The sequence below is a fragment of the Epinephelus lanceolatus genome, chromosome 10 (genome assembly GCF_041903045.1).
Source record: "Epinephelus lanceolatus isolate andai-2023 chromosome 10, ASM4190304v1, whole genome shotgun sequence".
Classification (NCBI taxonomy): Eukaryota; Metazoa; Chordata; class Actinopteri; order Perciformes; family Serranidae; genus Epinephelus; species Epinephelus lanceolatus.
This window is the reverse complement of record NC_135743.1, coordinates 27,273,766-27,297,601: the sequence shown is the minus strand read 5'-3', so window position 1 is coordinate 27,297,601 and position 23,836 is coordinate 27,273,766. Positions and strand designations below refer to the sequence as shown.

Below are 23,836 nucleotides of genomic sequence, written 5' to 3'. Positions count from 1 at the left end.
ACAATTAGTTGATTAATCCATCAGATGATCAACAGAAAAGTAATCACCAACTATTTTGATGTTTAATAAATGGTAATTTTTCATGAAAAATAGTAGGAAAAGTTGTTTTCACCTCTCAAATATAGACTTTTTTACTGCATTTCTGTTTATCATCTGTCTTGGACTGACAAAACAAGACATTTAAAGACATCACATTGGACTGTGAGAGACTGGGAAGGACATTTTTACTATTTTTTGACATTTTGTAGACCAAACAATTAATCAATTAATCAAGAAAATAATCCTCAGCTCAATCGATAATGAAAAGATTTGTTTGTTGCAGCTCTACTTTACTACTGTACTTAAGATAATGACTTGAAGAAACGTTTGTCTTGTGTTGAATTCAAGGGTTAAATACCTCTAACACTAATTTTGCTTTAGGACTTATGTTTTGGATTTTTTTGTCCCCCCCCCCCCCAAACTCACATTAATACAGCCACACAAATGTCTTTCAGGATTAGTAATATTAAAACTTACACAGAACTCATGACAGAACTAGAGCGTGCTTTTACATTTTCAGGTGACAGGAGGCCGGCCTGTGTTTCCTAAATACACACTTATGTAAATCTATGTGTGCACTTACAGTACAGTGTATGCACACATTCACGCAGTAGAAATATCTTTACCTACAATTATTATGTATAACTGCCAATAGCACAGTTTCTGTTATCAGGGTATATGCAGGAATCCTGAAGTCTAATTTTAATTCCCTTTAAGACCTTTTCAAAGGCCCTGTCCGTACGTTTTAAGACCTCATCACTACTTAGAGTTGCTCACTGTATATGTATAATATACATAAAACCCCATTAGACAAATATACACATACAAAATTTCATACCTTGAAAAGTGGTGTTTAGGGCCATAAGTAACTGATTTATCAACTTTCAATACCTATAAAGACTCGGCAGACAACCTGGTTATAGTTCAAGCTGTCATCTGGTAAACTTACATTTTTAAATATTTTTGCTTGATTTTCAAACTGCTATTCCCGACTTAGCAAAAATATTGTAGCTTTTTTTTCCCTCTGCACAATAGAGTGTTGCTGTTGTTTTGGAATGGCAATTAAAAAAAAAAAAAAAAAAAAAGACATATAAAAGGAGAAGCATTTTTACTGGATAAGAGCCAGAAGTCACTCGCCATGTGTGCATGTATATCCTGTGCGTGGAAAATGCTGCTGTGAGTCAGGTCAAGTTTTCTGCTTTGCTGCATGATGTGAGATCACAAAACCCAATTCAGTCTCGCACTAAAGGTACTTAAGTTATTGTGTGTTCGAGGCCTTGTTCTGAAAAACATACTGTGTTTTGTAAATTGTGCATAAAGATTAAGTGAGGTTTGCTGCCAATGTGGCAACATCAACAGTTACATGAGCTGAAAAATTTAGCCCAATCTGATACATTAGTAGATTAGTAGTAGTTAAGGCTTCTCTGACTCATTGTCCACACTCACCACATGTGCAGGTACTTGCTCCATCTTGGCAGCAGGTGTACCCGGTCTGGGGTAGAACTGGTTGATGAAAAGACTGGGGAATCGGTAGTGCTTCACCAAGTCTACTGTCTCTTGGAAGTCTTCATCCGTCTCACCAGGAAAACCGCAGATTATATCTGTGGCAATGGTTACGCCTGGGACCCTAGAGGAGAGACAGAGAGAGCCTTTTGTTAAACCATATATCAAAGCTTTTGTCAGACCATTGTTTAAAACAACTGGTGTTGAGATGCACTTAATACTAAACTTCTGTTTAACTTGTTGACCCTTTGACCGTCTCTCCATAGCAGTTAACATTAAAACAGAAATATTGCCATCACAGAGAACATACATAAAATGAATCTACAGTATTGTTGTACAACTCACCCTACATAACATGTTTTCATTTTAGTTAATAATAATTCAATAAAGGAGCATCAACAGTCTTTATTCCAGACAAATCTCTTAGGTAAAACAAATCATATAAATTACAAATAAACAAAAACACAGACATTGCATTTTAGTCTAACATTCATTAACCTCCAATAACATCTTGATCCATCATCTAAAAATACTCTGACGTTTGTGATTCACAGACATTTTCCCACTGCTGATATATGCCTTTGAAAGACTATGTGATTCAGCAAAGCACAAAAAGAGGCTGAGGTCTTTCCCCATGGACTCATTGAGCCAATCAAACCCTGATTAGCAGCCTCTGCTACCAATCATTAGCTATTGATTATTGACCCACTGGCTTATTGGATTAATCATAGCCAGTAGGGTGTGGGAATAGATGTATCGATTGGTTCTATGTATTCTGTTTGTATTGACAGCAGTCGTAACTCCAAGACTAACTGTCCGTCAGTAAACCATGTATCTCCAGAGTACATATTTGACATTCCTATTGAAATTTATGCAGTTTTGATGTTGAAATGCAGTTTCAATGATAATCCCTGAACCAAAAAGGCATTTGCCATCATCTCTGATGGCTATACTGGCCGTAAATTACTATAAGGGCTAAATTGGCAATATGAGAATTCAACATTATTCTGAACAGCAGAGTTTAATTATTTGTGACAAGCTGGCTATCAAATTACCATTTTTTGAGGGTGCAGTTATTTGCCAGAGTAGCATTTTTTTCTCCCTATAGTCAGACTGTAAGGGAATGGGATCCATACAGAAATAATTGGAAATCATTCTCAATACAAGCACGCAAAACCATTGATTACAAGCTTTCCTTCAAACATCTAGATGGAGTGGAAAAGGATGGACACTGAAGCAGCTTGATATATGTAATGTGTAATATGGCAGGCAGTCTGCTGCGGGAAGCCATGATGTTATTAGTAACAGAGAACAGATTTCCTTTGAAAAATCCTTGGATGTAACGGAAGAGGAAGACCAAAGCCACTTACTGAACTATCAATCACCTGTAATTTGGGCTTGCTTCACTCTATTCACTCTTTGATTATTGTTGCCACGCCTTCTCTCCTCCTTTCCTCACTCATTTTAAATAGGCATCTCACCTCTTTTCTTAACTGTGTATGTTGCCTGCTTACAGATAAGCATCTGGTTGCAGCAGTGCTTGCACAAAACAAGACAGCAATAGAATAAGAAGAATTTTCTATCACTTGTTGAAAATCCATGAAAACTATACGCCATTAAGACAAGAAACAAACACGTACATTAGCGACAGTCCAACGTAGAGAAAGACAGCTCCACAAAGACATTAGGAAAAGAGTGGGAAAGACATGTTCCCTGCAATCGACAACATGATGTATCTTTAATTACATTTACTTCCTGCATCTGCAGACCCATGATAACCTCTGACCTATTGATGAGCTCCAATTGGCTTATGGTCATTAATATTAACCAATGGCCTGCAGGCACAGGCATCCTTGACCTCTAAGATCTGCCTGACAACTACCCCATGGAAAAGTGAAATGAAATAAATTAAAACAAAAATCTGAGCATGGAATGGTTAAACGGATGAATAAATGAATAATTTTCTATTTGTGATTAAAATTTAGTTCCTCAATCCCCTCAAGCAGTCGTTCTAAACCCTGTGAGTATTTAACACAAAATACATGGTTTTAATCCATCACATTGTTAGGTAAACAGAGGACTACTTGCAGCCTGTAGGCTCTCAACAATTATTAATCAAGTAAAGCGGATGAAAGCGGAGAGATACATTATATATTTTTGAGCCAATGTTCTCTACTTTGTCGATGTGTAACCACATTATGATCATCAGTAGGTAACATTTTGTTGTTGTGCGACTATGGGATTAAAAACAAACAACAAACAAAAAAACAATTCCAACAGGGATGGAGGAGGTTTGACTAAACTCACATTATTTATTGCTATTAAATGTTCTCGTCACAAGAGTATAAACTATCTATACTACACTCCCCCAAGCTATTTCATTAATGACAGTAGAGGAAGTAAATAAAATTAGCAATGCGAACAAACATCCACTTTTTTTTTTTTTTTTTTTTCATTATTGCCTTAAAAGAGAACTGTCTGTAGCATTTCCCCAGGGCTTGCATATCCAATTTGCAATGGCCCTTTGTTGGTAGTCGTGGTGAGGAGGCATACTGCAGGTAGCCAGGGTCCTTTTCCTTTTGCAGCAGCACGAAGAAAATTTACACCATTGGAGGAAAAAAAAGTACTATTCAGGCCAGGGGTGCAAAGTAACACGTGGAGATAGAATACTGAGAGGAAGAGCAGGGAGAGAGACTGGTGTGAATTGGCTTTTGTGGATTTTTCCTAAGGTGGAGGCTGACAGGGGAAGGAAAAAACACATGCACGCACACACTGTCATTTTGACACCTCTGTCTCTCCCAGATCTAAGGGTGATGGAGGTGTGATGTGTGATACTAATGAACAAGAAGCTCACTGATGCACTCCTTGTTAAAATGAGAGAGGAGAAATGTATCTTGTTATTGTTCACCTTAACAAAACAGAATGTGTAAGAAACAGAGAAGGCAAAGACACAGAGACGGAAAAGGAGGAAGTCAAGGAAGACGCCAGATTAGGTGTCAGCTCAACTTGCTTTCAATTAAACTGATGCAGGAAGAGGGCTATTCTTAAAAACTTCAAAACTGGGAAAAACAGGTTTGTACAGTATATCTCAACTGGGATGTTTTTCTCTCACACTGGACAAAATTTTAACAGTGGATAAGATTTATGTTGTCTTTTCCCCGCCGAGCAAGCCCCATACATTGCTGTTTTAAATGTCAAAAAAGCTTTGAAATATATAAACTGTCCCTGTCTATGGAGTTCTGACAGCAACATTTAAGATACAGTACATGCAAATTCCTGCACGTAACTGTATTGGGGGGCTTGTCAAATTAAATCAGGACATATCTATCTACCTATTTATTTATTTATTTTTTCATTGGGTCTGTCCAATGATTGTAAACAGTCATTGGGTCTATCAGGCTGGAGAAATCTTTGCGGTAATGTGACCGAAAATATTTAAGACCCATCGAATCTGAATTTAGGACAATTAAAGACTTTTTAAGGCCCTATATTGAGAAACCTTATTTTAAGACTTTTTTAAGGACCTTCAGACACCCTGAGTTCAAGAGTACAAAAGCAATACAGGACACTGTGTGATAAAAAGATATGCATAGGAAAATGTGGCTGGACATGTTATACCAGGTTAAATCAAATTCTCCAATGTTCGTCATGTATTGCCTCTCCAAATGACACCTTTAAATGCGTCCTAAATGTCTGTTTATAGAAGCTACATTTAATTAGCTCTTGTTTAACAATGTCTGAGACAATGAATGATCTGTTTTAATGGAAAGTAAACTAATATCCTGTGAATATGTCATGCACACGCCGGCATGATGACAGACAGGACGAAGACGGACCATTTTTATCAATAGCAAGCAGTCAGTCACCAACCTTGTGACTAATTCTGCACTTCCCGTGGCTACTTCAGGATAAAAAGACAATACGGCCCCTGAAGCACCTAAATTAAAAGAGATAATAGGGGAGGAAAATAGGTTTGTGTTTGTGTGTCGTTGCTGTCAATTCTCCTCCTGCCCCATGGAGGCAAAGAGACCACATCCCTTAAGACAGTAGCCTCCATTAGCCATAATGTGCTCCCAGTCTGAGTTAGCATTTACTCAGGGAGAATGTGTTCATAGGAGACTAAAGTCTTTTAATTAAAACTCAAGATAAGCACACATTCAGTCCCCCATCTGCCTCAATGGGCTGAATTAAGCTTCATAAAATACGCCTTTGTCTTCAGCACAATTATTATCAACTCTTTGTTTGTTGAGGCCCTCATATGTGCATACATGTGCGTATGGGTTTCCATATACATACAGCCATCCTCTTCATCATATATTCAAAATATGTGCTTGTGTATGCGAGCGTGTTTGCACAACAGATGCCTGCGAGCGGCCCCCGTGATAAGATGAAGGCAAGACCAGTGGGACACAAGAACCCTGAAAAAAAAACGACAGCGAGGGAAAAAAAAAAAAGATGAGCGTGGCATGGAGGTGTAGAGAGGAAGGCGACGGGTGGAGGGGATGGAAGGATGAGAGTGGAAGAAAGACAATCTGGGAAGGTAAATATTTACCTATTCATCTGTCGGAAAGAGACCATGCAACCCATCTGTGCTGCAGTGAGTGCGCTGTGTGTGTGTGTGTTCTCTGAAATGATAATGTGTGGCACAGTGGGGCCGGTGTAGCGTAGGAGTCGGACAGTGAAGGGAGAGAGAGAGAGATGTGGCGATGGGGAGAGGGAGAAAAAGATGAAGATGGGAGAGAGATGTGCTGTGGGGAGATTTGTTGTCAAATGTAAAAAAGTTTGGAAAGCTGCCGTCTCGAGGAAATTCAACTCCTGAATAAAATCATATTAACAAGTAATCTGACGGCTTTGGAGCAGCAGCTGGGGTGAGAGTGAAAACAAATTCTACAAGGACTAAAGTTTGAAGATTACAGAACCACAACATATTGTGTGAAAATTATGTTCAAGTCAGACATAATCAATGCTTAGGTGGGGATGCACAGTGGGGTTTTCGGTACGGATGTTAAGTTCTCCTAGGTGCCATCTGTCCCCTCAAAACCAAACATTCACGGTCAATTGCTGACATCATAAAAGGTTCAAACAAGTTTTTGACTGGCATGTCAAGACTGCATTTCTGTCGTAGTGACCCCTATTACATCTTGCAATTAGAATGCTTCTTTTATCAAGATTGTATCTAGATATGATTTAATCTGATAACATTCACACCTGGAATTAATGTGTCTCCACTCCAGTGTTCGCAGTAAGAGCAGATTGAGATCTCATCGCTCTGTTGAGGACCAGCTGTAGCCGCTCTCCATCATTTGCTTAGCCACTGCTTCATATATGGCTGGGTTGTGACATGAATCACTAAGTTTGGCTTGTATATTTTCATCTGCCCGAACTGAAAGTGCACATTTGGTCTTGTCTTGACTTTATCTACAAGTGTCTTGAATATCCATTAGCTTTCTTGCAACTATATTGCTGATACCTTAGCTCACTAACTGGCTTATGGCTGCTACGTCATCAGTTTGGAATAGTCGTGCGCAACTCCATAGTGCTCCCCACAAAGTTGTTGTAGGTGGATTGAAAACACAGTCGCATGTACAATTGTGCTTAATGTGGTCACTTTGGCTACATTCAGTGAGCAGGCAAATCAGATTTTCTATCTCAAATCAGATCTTGAAGACAGACTGTCAGCACTGTTATTTGCAAGTGATAAGATTGGACTTATATATCCAGACCTACATACCTACCCTAACCTATCTGTATGGGTTTCCTTCTGTCGGAACTATGTAGCAAGACACTCCAACAGACATTCCAAAATCAATCTGGATGAGGGCTGGGCAATTGATCAAAAATTATTCAAAACCCACATTCAGAACCTCTATCCGAATTAATCTTGCCCATGTCAGTAACTTGGTTGTGTTTTACATTCTGTTAATACCTTCCCCACTGTGTGTGTTCATGTAGTGTCCCCCTAAAAACTCTGCCCCTTCCAGTCCGTGACCTGAAAGCAACATGGAGAAGAACTCAAACACTGAGCTGACTGAGCAACTTGAGCAGCTTGTACCAAAGAGAAATGCCGTGTCCATTGTTTGGATGAATTTTGGCTTTTAGTGCATGGCTTAAAGAAAGAAAGAAACTGACAAGTGCCCAACAACAGGTGTCTCCACAAAGCAGCTCTTGGAAACACAAGCATTTACAAAGGTTACACAATATTGAAATATTCAATAAATAACCATAAATAGTTCATATGTCTGTGTTTCCTTCAATTATTTTTAAAATCACAAGATATGTACTCTTTCATTAGAAAAACTATCCCAGCTTCAATAGCTGAGCACAAGGTGTAAAGGGTGTCAATGTCACCATGTACCCCTATCAGTTTTCTGTAAAATGAAAACTGGATACCCATACCTGAGAGTTCCTTTTCCAGACCATCCTTTGTTGCATTGTTCAACAAAAAGTGCCTTTTTTAAATGACTGAAACAATTCCCTCTGTAAATTATGCAGCAGCACAAAGTGGTTTCTTCAAAATGCTGCCAATGAGTCAGGGGCCTTCAACTGCTGCTGGGTCACACTTAAAATACTTGTTTGAACAATGAAGCTGGCTTTTTTTTTTAAATCAGAAACCATCTATACAACAGTCTTGCGAAATGAACTCAACCCTGTGCAGCCTGTGAAATATTCTTAAAACGAAAACCCATCAAGCTGAGTCATTTACCTCCTCAAATCCCTCTCCAATACACAACACAAACAACAGCGGCGTTTTAAAGGTCATACATATCTTCGTGTGCAGCGATTCACTGAGACTAAACGTCTTTTGAAGATGAGATCAAAACCTCAAGAACGTGCACATAGAAACATCACGTCTTATGCTTAATACGCATCATAACTTGAAATACATTTATTGGAAAATTGTCGGTGAAGTTCAATGAACAGTTGTCATTTGCATTGTGTTATCCAGGTCAGCTGTTTCTCAGTTTGTCATCTTGATCTGTGTTGCTTGTTTTTCTCTTTAGTTTGTTCCAAGGTGTGGTCTTCTGTTCTCACCTACATGTTTCTTCCCTCAGTTTTCTTAATTTTATTGTTGCTGTGCGATTACTGTACTTTTATGTAAACTAACTAACTAAACAAACAAACAAAACATCTCATGCACACTGTATCATATATCTAACAGAATGATTTCGTCCTAAAGGGGAGACAGAAGGAACCTAAGAAAGTGCGAAGAACAGGGACACTTGTGAGGAGTGTGAGCAATCACTCAGACACTTAAGCGTTTGATTTAGCTGTGGCAGCTGGAGGAAATGGCACTGTCATGTAGCAGCTCAATTTACAGGGACCGAGAGAGAGAGAAAGAGGTCTGCTTGGTTATCACTCACTTTCCTCAACCACTTTCACCATCAAGGATGAAGGAAGGGGCTGTCAGAATCGGTTGAGGTGGTGCCAGGTGACTCGCCAGATAACAGGATTTTGGACAGATTAAAGTTGTACGGCCAAACAATGGTTCTCATGGGTCTAATCAACGACTGTAAAATGACTTTAGATACCCAGAGGCCATGTTGTAAATAACAGTTACGTGGTACAACGTGGAACTAAAGTTAAAATGCATGAGCACTGTTGTTGTAAATGAGTAAATCAGTTGCAGCTTTCAGTGCAGTTGGCATAGATGATACAGCTAAAAACACCGTGTAACGCAATGAGTATGAGAGGAAAGTTGGTTGTTGCAGCGCTGGCATTGTGTCCTTAAGTCATTCAAGCATCGAAGGATGCAAAAGAAGCAAAAAAGTGACTGTCGCCTACTTGAAAGTAGAGAGGTGACAGATAAATGATTGGTTAAGAGGCAGAATGAGACAGGTGATGGCTTCAGTTGGTCTGAGAGGAGCTGTCAAACTGTCAGAGAGACTTTCTCAGCCTGCATCTCACGCTCATTCCCTTAAATCCTCGCTTTCTCTCAGTCTGCCGTGTGGGTTCAGAAAATGGAGTGTGGTAGGGTTTTTTTTATTTTACTTACAGTCAGGTGAAATCCCTGCACATGCACAAACACACGAGCATGTATTGAACACACTGACCGTGACTGTATTCTTGAGTTAAGAGCAATGCCTTTCTCAGACTTGCATACTTTGTCATCGTTCTCCCTTAATCATCATTTCTCATTAGCCATTATTTACCGCTAATGGGAATAGATGGAATTCAGTTCTGAATATTTAGAAAAATGGCCATAAAAAATATGCGGTGTGCATGTTTGGGCTGCGGGTAATGCTTTTCCTTTTATTATCCTTTTATAAGTGTGCTTATTCAGGCAAAGTCTATCTTTTTCTTTCCAACAGGTAAACAACTGATATTGGATAAAAGTCCAAATGGGGAGTGTAAACACTTTGGCTATGCCGTTAGTCCACTAAGTGAATACCGAGTCATTTGTCTCTAAACCTGCAGTGCAAAATAACCTCTGTCTTTCTATGGAGCAGGTCATTTGTAAAGATCGAGGTGGCTGCTGTGGAATGAATGGAGAGCCAAGTAAATAATGATCCCACTGGAGTCATCAGTAAACTTTATCATTTAATGAAACAGCCTGAACACAGCAGAGCAGAACTGCGGTTCAATTTAACACACACACTTACACATGCAGACACACACATACTTCATTAGCCTTGGAGAAGGGTAATGAGAACACACACATACACATTTCATTAGTCTGAGGGAGGAGTAATAAGAGTGCACAGACACCACAAATCCATCCACTCACCCTCTCACACACACACACACACACACACACACATATTTAAATATATATATATATATATATATATGCTTAAGAAAGGCTGCAGTGCAGAGGCATGACACTCTTGGCTGTCTAGCCAGGCGTTAAATGGACTGTCCCTTTGCACTTTATTTCAATTTAATCCAACCTTCATTGACATATCCACAGCATGTGATTCATCATTCCATCCCCGCTGTGTTGGGCTGACCTGCACCGATATGGATAACATCAAAGCACCAGATAAATGCTGGACATAAAAGCCTTACCTAAATCACATAAATGCTGGGCTCGCTTTAAGTGTAGGCTTTTTCATGCTCTCTATCAAGCTGCTTAACCACTGCCAGCTAGAAATATTGTTAATGACATAAATTGCTGAATCAAGTAACCGCACACATCCATCTTCTCTTTGTACAGAGAGAGATATAAGTGGATGTTCCAAAATGCTGAAAAGATGAGTAATTAAAAGTGACATTTTTAGGTGAGAAAGACCTACCTTTGCATCAGAACAGACAAAAATTACTAATACTAAACACATTTCTTAGCTAAGGGGTTTTTACCACTGCATTCAGAACAGCTTACTCGCAACAGAAGAGGAAGCTTTGGGCTCACATATTGAAGCTGCTTCTCCAGCTGACCGGGAGGCTACATTTGCTCGCAGGTTTGCAATAGTAGGAGCAGTAGTAGCAATCTTAGTTAGGTGGACACAGTCTATCTCAGTGTCAGACACAGATGGACCTAAATAAATAAACCTATATCACAGACATGAAATTTTGAGCGGCAGCAACATATCACCAGGGTGAACGCTGTGCTGTGTAGCAAAGACTTTTGATTAATGCTCAAGTTTGTTGTTTTCTGTTAGACAGGTAATTAACTGACTAATTATTTTTAGCTAACTAATCATTTTATGAATCATTAAGCTGGTAGTCACTAGAGCCCACCGACAGCATCATATGGGCTTTTCTTGAAAGTGTGGAAGAACCTGTCAGGGAAAATCAATTAGTGACCCTTGAATGTGCAATTTCTCCAGTGCAATGAGCTACATCAAAAAGACTTTGATAGAGTCTACAGGACAATCAGTTAAAAACCAGCAACGTACTCTGACATTGACGAGACTATATTGCCAATAATTGGAATTTTAATTTTTCAGTCATCATACACTTAAAAGCAAACTGTGCAAGACTGTTGGTTACTGACTTGCCAGCAAAAGTAAAAGTAAAAGCCAATCCCAGAATTATTTTTGTTTGGCGTTTTGCCTTGCTTTATTTAAGTTCCTTTCCAGTTTCCACCAAACAATTTCGGTATGGTACCTTTGGAACCAAAAGTAACCCTCAGACATGGTACCCAGACCCTGGCGTTTCCACCACAAACAGCACACTTAAACATGGGCAGGGTTGTTGTCACTCACTGCTCTGTGCAGCACTCACTGTATTATCTCATCAACGATAACATAGATGGAAGTCTGAACCTCATTTATCGTCCACAGAACGAGGTTGCATGCTGACATTTTCAGAGTAAAATAAAACAGGATGCAGTGAGAGTCTCTCTCCATAGGATATTAAAAAATAGCGCGTTTGTGCATTTAGTCCTTCTAAGGCAAACTCGGGGGTTTAGTGTTGGTGTTGCCCACAGGCACATGCTCCACGGCCCTTTTTTTTCCTCAGTGTGAGGATAAATTCACATAATCCGGTCAAGATTAATACATATAAATGCTTGAAGTTCCATTCATAACTAAAAGTGTATGTCACACAAAAACTTCAGTAATGGTCAAATTTTTCGCAGTGAAATTTAAAGTGTGCCGATTGATTCACGTCATCAACTCGTGCATTGAGTAACATTACAAGTAACCGTTCCGCCTTAAAAGTTGCCGACATTCGGGCCAGTGAATTTAGTTATTTTTTCTCCGACTCCAGCTGCTGCAAGAGGCAGCAAAACATCCTTTCATATTATAGTTACAGTTTACTAATAAAACTCTCCATGGTATAAACAGTCGTTTCAAAACCAGCCACAACTCAGCCCTGAACAGAATGACTCTCTGCTATTGACCCTCTGCTATTGACCAATCAACGGTCTGCAGTGTTAACAGCTCCACCTTTTAGTACGAGATCTGTGTGCTAGGTACCCCAACAGAGGGGGGACCAAGACTGGGGTGGTACAGAACGGTTCCATTGGTACCATCCACAACTTGGGGCAGCAGTAGCTCAGTCCATAGGGACTTGGGTTGGGAACCGGAGGGTCGCCTGTTCAAGTCCCCGTCCGGACCAAAATATGGAGCGTGGACTGGTAGCTGGAGAGGTGCCAGTTCACCTCCTGGGCACTGCCGAGGTGCCCCTGAGCAAGGCACCGAACCCCCCAACCGCTCGGAGCGCCTGTCATGGGTAGCCCACTCTGACATCTCTCCACTTAGTGCATGTATAGGTCCAGTTTGTGCGTGTGTGTTTGGACCTGTGTGTAATTGACAAACAGAGTGAAAAATTGAATTTCCCCTCGGGGATTAATAAAGTATATAAAATTAAAAAAAAAAAAAAAATTCACAGTGCAAACAGAAGAGAGCATACCGAGTTACGTCCCGAGCACAGAAAATAAGAAAATACAAGCAGAGGACAAAATCTCTGCAGAAAAAATACACCACCAAACACTTGTAGTGAGTCATAAGTGATGATTGAGAAGGAATACTTTTGTACACATCTTGTTTTTCAGGAAAATCCTGCACTGTTTATCTTTAATAAAGAGATAAACAAATCTACCTTACAATTTCTAAACAATAAATGACTACATTTCTGCTTCATTTACACATCACCAAAGACAAACATTAAATATTTATGTCAAATATAATGTGTCAACAATAAAATACTGAGTTGAAAGATGACTGAAAAGGACAACTATTATCAATGTAACCATTCCTATGCCTTCTCTACTTTGCCTCTTCAGTGCTTCTGTCATTAATACTCCTTTAAAGAACATGTGGAAGCATGCATACACAAGAAGCAAGCTTGCTTATGCTTTATGAGGCTCTGTTGTCACAAAAAGTAGTTTGGAAAAATCTCAATTTTGCCAGGCACAATAACACACAAATTAAATATAGTAGAAAATATTTGAATCAGCTGTTAGAAGAATTTCCCCTCACAGTCTAACAGCCCAGGGTTACTGAACTGACATAGCTTCAAATAAAACCTAAGAGACACTGAGTGGGAGGGCATTCCTCAGGGTTTAATAGCTAACACTGCTAAACATTATTAAACTTCAAGCTTGCTATTTTGGCGGCAAATTTCCCTCCCTGTCCCCAACAGTATACAAGAATTTAGAAACACGCACAAACACAAAAGCTTGCTGCCAGTGACAAACAGATTATAGTCCATCAACTGTGAGTGAAACTGTGGGGTTGAAAATGTGAGCTCTGAAAGGCGAGTGACTCAAACACTGAGCGAGAGAAACATGATATAAGAGAGGAGAGACAGAGAGAGACTGAGAGGTGAGTCAGACGGTGAAACATGACTTTGTTCTTACATGTACCCAAGTATCAGCTGACCTTGCGTGTGTGCATGCGTGTGCACTGGGAGGGTGCAAGCACATGGAAAGTTTTAATGCCTTATTACTTGACTTTCAATTATGCTTGTGACAGGTTGTTCACACTGTGCCACCATGCTACCTTGCCCCCACTCATGCGTGTCTATGGAGATGTGGGTGTTAGCATTCTGAGCTAATCTGTGTGTGTGTGTGTACTGGCCTTCCAGTTAAAATCAACCACTGGTTGCTTTTAAAAGTGACGAGATAAAGTTCTCCTGTACTTTTCATGAAGCCAAATCTAATTTATGACTCATAAATATATGAATGTGGCAGCTTTGAAATCAGAGGTAGAACAATCTACCTGAACAATATGAAAACAAACAGTCCAAGTCTACAGGTAAATCTGACCTCATGCCGTTTCAGTTTGTACTTGGCGTACTTTATAGCTGGGAAACCAGTCGATGTACTTTCCCATACTAGTGTACAAATGCGATTTGTTTGAAGGAAAAAGAAAAACAAATATATTAAGCAAATACAGAAAATGTGTAACAAGTGAGGAAACTGTGGCAACTCAAACATGACCTCAGTCCTTCGGGAGCACAGATAACCTTGAGGCTCATGAGTCAAACCCACATTAAAGCAGTTCATTGATAAAAATGACAATGACAAACCGCAGTCAGTTAGTAAGGGACAATATTGACTGACCACTTCTGTGATGTCTGACCAACTTCAAATTTGTCAAGAAAAAGAAAAGCTGATAATGAACAAGAAACCAGAGTGATTAATATCAACTCTAAAACAATGTTAACAGTGTTTCTGACTTTAAGTTGAACGGGGTCAGGAGTATTATGGTTATGAAATTCAAGGGAAAAACACACCTTGTTCTTTCTAAGTTGTTATGACAGGGTGTGTTTATGGGTTGGACTGTTTTGCCACCTGCTTTTTTTGACCACTTGGAGGCACAGAGTTTCGCTGCTGCTGCTCTGACATGCATCTTCAAAACATGTCAGAGCAGTCATGGTCCTGGATTTGACTGTGTGAGAGTGTGTGTGTGTGTGTGTGTGTGTGTGTGTGTGTTCTATTCTTCCTGAATACAGGAAGGACAGGTAATATGGTCTGGGAGGCCTAATAATAAATTAACACCACTTAATGAAGAAAAACTTAACTCCTGTAATTACAGTGAAGCCGTAGGTATCCTGTGTGTCGAGTGTGTGCGAGTGTTTGTGGTTTGTGGGAAGGAAATATGGTATAATCCAGAGGAAGTGTCAATAAGACAAGGATGTGTTAGGAACTGCCAAGAGTCATTATCCACAAGCCGTTTCTCAAGTGCACAGACACACACACACACCAACGCACACCTCAGTTTCAGCTTGTTGTGAAGTTAATGACTCGTTCTCTGCTGGTTTCCTGTTGTTTTAACGGAGCCAGTTCACAAGGCTAGACTTATTGACACACACAGCCAGGTATGTAGGCAGGAAGGCTCTCTCCTTCTTTCACTCCTTCCTGGATTAAGTCACTTATCAGATCACACATATGCGTACACACAAACACACACATCATCAGGCAGCACAGACAAGCAGACAAATTGATAAACTGTATTCCCATGTCTACCTGGGGATAAATCTCGTTCATGTAAGTTTAGTACTCACACCAGAGGAATCCTTACATCAGATAGACTGCAACTGGTGGCAAACTTAGTTATGTGTGTGGGAGGAGGCTGTGCTACAGAAACACAAGATTCATTTGGAAATACTGTTGAAAAGAAGGATGGAGAAAGAGCGGAAACTAACTGTTGTGATACATTCGAATAGTGGAGTAAGCATGACATTCGACTATCCAAACAAACTGAGCACCTCTGATGGAGTTGTTTCATTGCGATCATGTATTTACCAGCATTCACTTGGCTCTTGAGGGCGCTCAAGCAGACAATCAAGTATAATCAGGTACTGCAGACAGCATGATTTTGTCACTAAATGCTTCAAGAGTCAACATAAGAATTGTTCTGATTAGCAAACAAAAAGTGTTATCTGTGTAATTGTTGCTCATCAGGTTTAACACGTTTAGTCACAACCGGTATCAAAGTTGGCAAGCTGTCAACAGATTTTTTGTCAGAAAGTAGCAGAGTGGAAGTTACACATTAGCACAATCGCTGAGGAGGCACACTATGCTGTTGCTGGCCAGTTAAATGATGAGATGTTATATGTGTGACTTTTAGTGTGTGCAAAAAAAAAAAAAAAGGACACAGCTTCTGTGGTGGCGTAGCACACTTATTAAGGTTTCTAAAGGAACACGTTGATGTGTGGATGAGGGTTTATGGCTGGTGGCCATTATGGCTGTCACTGGAGCTGAAAAAAAAAAAAAATCACATTTGGACAAAGACGGGGCAGGTGGGCAGAGGTGTGATCAGCAAGTAGCCTCCCCAGTGATTGAGAGTGTTAAACTGCCAGTCTGACCATTTCTGTAACTTTGCGCAAGCGATAATCCAACGTTCACAGCTACTTCTCACTGTGATTGGTCAGGGGTGCAGAGCTCAGAGAAAAGCCTGGGTTTGAGCTTCTCTAACTGGCTCTCTTTTCTCATTCTTGACACTACACTTGACACTTTTCACATGGACAAATGTGTGCAACTCTGTGGATGCCTTCCAAAAGAGACTGTCTGAAAATACGCTATTATCCCCATTTCTGAATGATACTGTGTCAGCCACCTCTCTATAGAACTCCAGACAATGTCCAGAGAATCAGGTCCACACATTGTCCGGAGTTTCTCTTTCATACCTGTGGTACACAACAGGAAATAGTGTGTATCAGAAGCCTTCTCTCCTACTGGAAATACTCTATTTGGTTTAGGTGAGGGGTGAGGACAGTGTGCCAGAGACAAGACATGACACCGATTACACCGCAGTCCAGTAGCTGGTTTGTAACTTGGTCACAAACAGCTAAGTCTCTTGCCGTTCATTTAGTGGGTCTAGCGATTTCGGCTTCGGCCCTTACCAACAGAAGTTCCTGAATCGTATCATCTCTCCAGTTAGACAATGTCGTTGCTGTCTTTGCATACATGGCCCTTTGTCTTAATTTCTACTTAGATGTTTGTTTTCTTCTAGTTTCACATGAGCCGCATGGTAGAAACATCATCAACACACCCAATCACTTGCTTTGTACTGTCCGAACATTTACCTGATCTATTCATTACACGGACTGGGTGCAGGATAAAGTCTGTTTAATATCCAATCCAACTGATTCGGACATATGCGTTCTCACATACAGCTCCTTCCGGTAATGTCTAGATAATTAGAGGTTTGCAGTACATGTGGCTTATGATGGACAAACTTCCACTTCGCCCTCCTGTGTGGACATTCAGTACGACTATAAAAAGTTTTGGTTTCTGATGTGTGGTTGCACAACATGTCATAGCAAACATTTTTTTATGAGAGTAACATTTACACTGTCTGCTTCTCTCTTCAAAATCATGTATTTGGAAAAATAAATATATAAAAATCCAATAACACTGATGATTTATTTTGTACTTCTGCAGAGATGTTGGGCCTTTAATTCAGTTGTTTTTTCTTGGAGCCAGAATCTAGTGGTCTTAAGGGAAATTCCTTAATTCCAAAGCCTTCAATTACAAGTGCAGGTGGGTATGTGCTGCAAAACACGAACAGAAAACATGATGACTGGTGAGTTCTAAACACTCGACTGTGCTTGTTTATGTGTGTGACGTTCCCTGTGCATGTGTTGACTAAACCAGGCAGTTTGCTGTGCATGTTCTTATTACAACTGTGTGTCTAAATAAGGGTTTGAAATCAAAGACCGAGAGTCAAAACACACACAGAAACCCTGCTTCATTTACTTTACTTGCTGAATCATCAGCTGGAGGGAACAGAGAGGAGAAAGGAGGGGTGAAATGTTGACAAGTCCCACCAGTGTGGCAGGTTACCGCGGCAAACCAGTCTCGCTCACCGCTCTTTCTTCCCGCCTCTTTTGCCCTCTCTTTTTCCCCTCACTTGTCTTGTCTTTCTTCTGTTTTTTTTGTGTGTGATTTTGACTTTTGTTTTTTTCCGAAGCCTCCGGGGAGCTGCCACCCCTCCCACCATCTATTCCCGTGAAACATTAGCCCTGGCTGATACCTTAAACCTTTAAGTCTGTGAGTGCATGTGTGTAAACTAATGAAGGTATGTCTTTAACAACAAACAGAGAGAGAGACTGGCTCCACACTGCACACACACGGTGTAGTCACGCTACCGATGCATGTGTCCTGCCGTAACCCAGGGAGGTTTGATATAACCCTGTCACTCCTCGTGACTAATAGAGATGACTAACACATGTACACACATATACACACACTCACACCACACACAGCACACAAGCACAACTGTCTTGGAGCCGTTTATTTGGAGAGAAACAGTTGCTACACTCAAGAGACACTAAGGCACGCACACAGCAAGTTTATCATCAACACATTATATCAACAGTCATGGCGTCACTGCCAACCCACTGGACGTTGCAACACACTATCAAAACTTAAGGCGCCCTTAATACTACAAAGCTAAACAATCAATTGATGACTGTTCTGTGAATCAGGGAATTTAAAGAAGTCCTTCAATTACTTCTTCAGGACCAGGTTTCTGTATTAATACAGTCTGTATATTTTAAACTCAATCCAAGGAAGTTATAGAAAGTTACATTAAGGCTACATGAACTTTTATTTATTTATTTTTCAGTAGCTATCAACCCAGACTGTTCACATCAAACTATGCCAAAGGAAACAGGAAAATTACATTTTGGAGAAAATGTCAAGAAAAATGCTGCTATACCCATGATCGTGTAGTTCACAGAAAAAGACTGGAACATGTTGAGCGCATACACATATTTTTAGAGCGGCAGACTGAAGAACTGTATCCTGGTTCAGCACACAAAGTTCATATCAGTTAAACAAACTGGATTTTTGGATCAGCTGTGCTCAGATCCTGGCCTGGATCCCCGATTTGAAAGCCCCCTAATCAGTCCCTCCGGGACGTTGTGATGTTTCGATTGCAACAGTTGACACATATTCAGCCAATACCAATTAATTCTAAGCGACCCAGCAATTTTGTCTAATCACCGCAACTTTACTGCAAATATGACTGTTTAAAACGGGTAAAATTACATTCCATTAAAGAGCTACGTGCAACGTATTGACTTGGTCAGCCCTCTCTCTCACCTCCTGTTTATCATGACACTGCTGCGGGACCAGAGCTCTGTTCCTGGGACAGAGTCACATACACACACAGTGACAGGGCTAACTGTTAGCATCAAATGGCTAACATTTTCCAGTGGTTATTAACAAGTATAACACAGTCAAGCTGTTTTGGTTTTGGTGTGAAATTAACAGCTCAGTGTTGGATGTTAACTGCTGCTGCAGGGCTTCAGCTATAGCTATAATGCTAACCATGAAGAGAGAGCAGAAGGAAAGCGGCTTGTCCTTCAGTGCTGCTTCAAATGGCAGCTTCAGATGATCAGCGGCAATCAGCTGTTCCCCCCCACCCCCACACACACTGAAGGCTCATGATAATAGGCATTTCCGACCGCAACAATCTCAAAATCAGCCCAGGAAATCTTGGAGGAAACCTTGATGATAACCTTTAATTCATGCAGTGCGAATAAGAAAATCATCTAATCACGCATACAAGTGTTTAGAGTTAAGGTATGATTCTAAAAATATGCAACTTACTTAGTTTGCTCTGAATACAATATTGTGTGTCTGTTTCTGCTACTCAGAAGAGGGCATATTGCTGTCAGTCAACTTGACACACTGGTCTGTATAACAAAACCAACACCAGCCAAATTTAATAGACCATGTTATCACTTAACTCCTTCCGTCTGGGAGTGTAGCACACAAAGATAATTTTGGTTGCACCCTTTAGATAAAAACATGCTATCTTGAAACAGTTTTGTGTACTCATCAGACCTTGTTTGAAACAATGGCACATTTGGTTTGGGCTTCTATTTAACTAAATGTTACTTATGTGAGAAACAGCTGAATTGTCTCATCGACAAGAGGACTAATGATAAGATTTGGCATTTTGGGAATGACGTGATAAAAAACAATGGGGTCAAGAGCCCAGGGTTTTGTTAATATATGGTATGAATATTAGCTCTATGAATCACCGGGGTGTTTCGACCAGCTGCACATAAAAAAATGTGCAAAGTGATAAAATGTTCTCTTCACTTTATAGATAAGAGCTTGCGCCTTCAGAGCTAAACTAATAATGTGCTGGAAAATCCAGGGACCACACAGAGAAATGCCTCTCTGTCATTTGTGTGTATGTACTGATGGTTGTAGAATAAAATTCTTCCTGGGCGAGAGAAAAGAGACAATATTAACGTAACCGCTCTTTCTCTGAAGTCTTTTTGTAACAATCAAGACGATATAAAACAAAAGCTGTCGAGTAATTGTAGATCATTAAATGAAATCAGGTGCCGCTAAAGAATGTGTTTGCACGATAAACAAGGGTGAACAGGTTGAAGAGAGGACAGAAATGTCAGAATGCTGTATTACTTCAGTGCCTCAGAGGAAAAGCGGAGTAATGTTAAAGGTCAGAGAGATTTCATTTGAAGCAGTATGTGCGGTCAACACAACTCATGAAAGCACATCGAAATATTTTTCATATCTTAATGGCTTAAGCCAATGAAGCTATGGAATAAAAGAGGGCAGAGTGGTGATCAAATGCTCAGATGTAGATTGGATCGGGAGTGCTGGGTTCCCAAAGGTCACGTTGGAGGTTAAGGGTCATTGTAATGGTCAGCTTCAAGGATCACACAGATTAATCACCTGTTGACCCACTCAAGTCCTCATTCCTTTGGGACCGTAGCTGCAAAAACTCCACAGCTGTTGCAGCTGGACATGGCCTCGATATTATGTAAACCTCCATAATAAAGTGTGTAGTAAAGTGCTGATTTGCTGTCTTGTTTTGGCCTCATGGCATTGTTGTTGTTTTCCCTCCTGCATTTGAGTGTCTCCTTGGGAGGAGAAACTCTGTGGCCTGAGATTGAATGGATTTTCAGAGGTCAGGAACACGTAACCCCAGGGGAAACCAAGCCACAACCATGAGGGGAAACTGCAGAAGGTCTGAGAGCCACTCAATGCCCGGCCCTCCCCTATCATCTATCCTCACATGATGGCTTACACTCCCCTCCCCTCCCTTCTGCTCAACCCAACTAACCCTAAAGTTCAACATTAATACTGCCAGATTCTGCTCCTCGGCACATATGCACAACCAATCCCCAACCCACAGATGCATTACTGTTCTTTTCCAGGCGTTTCATCTTTGGCCCCTATGAATCAAAGACACTTAATCCTCCAGAGTAGTTGAGGGAACATCAGCCCAGATATTATGGCAAACTACGAAACAACTGTGGAAAATCCTCTGACCAAGTTCACTCGCTCCGTAACAGCTTTATTCCACCATAACAGGATTTTCTCCATACATCATTGCGTAAAGACTGTACTTCATTATGTGATTTTAATTGATAGAAGCAGAGAGAAAGGGGTGTAAAAAATATGGTCTGTGTTGGCAGACGAGGACAAATTAACCATTTTAATGAAATAATTATCCTGCTGATTGTTCCAATTATGCATGGCAGAAAACAACTCAGTTGTAACAACTTGGAAAAAAAAAATCGTTATGTCATTTAAAAAAGGGTATATTTAATGCAATTTTTTTTCTCCCTAGATATAGATGGCTTTGGCATAAAAACGCAGTGTAAATTAGGCTGAACATTAAAGCAGAGAAGAATGGAATAGTACATTATATTTATATAATGTCTTCATTTTGGCATTGAAGAATGGAAAAATGAACAGACTGTAGCAGATTAGTATTCTAAAAACTACACTTAGTAAACTCAGAGTCAAAAATGTTCAAACATGGGATCTGCCCTGAGTTGAACTTAATCAATTATACCAACAGCATTTTATGTTGCAGTGGTGTTCTCATTGTTCTCCAGCCTCCTTCACCAGCCCGTCTTTCATAATGACCACAATCTTAAGCAACATGGAATTGATTTTTCTTCCACCAGCTCATCTACAAACACTTCAATAAGGGTCAGAGAAGCCCTGGCTTGCCTTCAGATTTGATAAGTGTGAATGAGCTCCCAGTGACAGGTGATGTGGGCATTCAACCTTCAAGAGACCTTTAAACTCTATACATGTTTAAGTGTGGAATAAATCAAAGTGTTCGAACAAGCCGTCGTATGGTCATCAGTGTGAAAAATTAACTATTGTTTCTCTTCTCTCCCCAGAGTGCAGTGTTTGGTCGGTTTCTGGGGAAATTGCAAATAAATACTTAATTGGTCTGACTTTGATTTGTTTTACTTTCCACTACTGGGAAGTCGTACTATTGTGCTACAGAGGAGCATGGTTATTTTTCATGCTGTTATTGGGGTTGTTTAGATGAAACATTTGTGGATTATTTTTTTTTGTGATAGAAATTTTTACTGCTTCAGGATTTGTAGTTTGTGACTGCAAAAGACTGCAGTGTGAGGTATCACTAGTCATAAACTCCCAGAGATGACCTCTTAGTCACTGAGGGCATTTTAAATTCAATAGCCGTTCTTTGAACTTAAATGTTTCTCAAGATTGTCAGATAATTTCTGATCTTGACTGACACTATGCTGCTCATTTATTTTTCCAGTTTCCACTAGGGCTGTCCTTAATGTTTTAGAGCTTTGAAGCTGATAACACTGCCATGGTAATCAATGTCCACTGGTCGCAGGGTGGCCAGGTCCGCTTATTAGCCACAACTTTGGGCTTGTTTTTTTGTAAAGTCACTTACAAATATTGGTAGTCGGGTTGTGGTTTTTTGGGCTTGTTTCTAAAGTGGAGTTGCTTATTTGGGCTTGCTCTCTAAACATCGCCTTTCTCTATATATATCCGTCGCTTCTTTTGGGCTTGTTTCCATAGCCCTGGTTGCTTGTTTCCCTCCCAAGATCTGGCAACACTGACAAGCTGGCAAGCAACAACAACAATGTCAGCGTCCACAGGATCACAGGGAGCACGTAGTGCCCTGGAGGCAGATCTGATTCAACACTGGGAAGAATATCCATGCCTTTACGATGTGTCGTCTCCAAGTTTGGTGACATCACTGCACACACAGGAAGTAACTTGGTTGGCGAGACTCCCAATGACAGAAACACACGTCACCAGGTATGAACACTCAAAAGATTACGATAGTGTCCGCGTCGCAAAATCAGGGTGAAAACCGTTTAATGTGAACTAGGCTTAACTCTCACTGACACTTTTGGTGCAGCCCTAGTTTACACATTACCCTGAGTTGTTGATTTCCAATTTGTAGGAGTTGTTCTAGAGTAACAAAGCCCTTTTGTGACCAGGCTTTACTCACTCAGTAGTGGTTATGTCTGTTTACACAGTAACACAAAGACAAGAGCTTTCAAACTTCTCCCAGTAAAGAAACACTTTACATCTGCCTGCCTGCAGAAAACACAATAAAGAAAAGGCTACCAAGATCAGCTGCCTTTCAAAAGTGACACTATAAATGTTGTCTTAAGTTCAAAATGGAGTTCAAGATCCTCAGTCATGAAGGGTGTCAAGGAGGGAGGTCTGATGTGTGTCTGCATATATATGTGTGTGTGTGCTGGTTTTCTCTGATAAGGAAGGCCAGAGGTGTTTGAACCCTAATGACCTCTGTGGTGTCAGTGGCATTATGCTGTTTGTAAAGAGATATACATTTGTCTTCTGGTGTGTGTGTGTGTGTGTGTCGGTCAGATAAGCTCTGACCTCACACATACCTGCACAAGGTTCCTGTCTGTCACATTCTTGGAGGTGAACTCTATATGGCTCAACAAAGGACAAACTGTGAGAATCAATATTAACAGCCACCTGTGAGTCTGACTCCGTCTATCTGACTATCTCTGTAAAGGAGGGAATAGCAGAGGGAAAGCTTAATCAGAGGTTCAACAAAGGAGACAAATCACTGGGCATTATGTATTTGTTAAATGAAAAGTAAAAGATTCATGGGAGGTGGACTTAAGTACTGAGCTGTCAGGAAAAAAAAAAAAA

At 40.4% G+C, this 23,836-nt stretch overlaps 1 protein-coding gene across 1 annotated transcript in view; it reads right to left on the bottom strand.

The window, feature by feature from the left end:
- Positions 1–23,836, bottom strand: part of cdkal1 (CDK5 regulatory subunit associated protein 1-like 1) — a 288,180-nt gene that overhangs the window by 83,895 nt on the left and 180,449 nt on the right. The window contains exon 11 of the mRNA XM_033641067.2: positions 1,486–1,666. Within this exon, the coding sequence (XP_033496958.1) occupies positions 1,486–1,666 (181 nt within the window). The remainder of the gene's footprint in view (positions 1–1,485; positions 1,667–23,836) is intronic.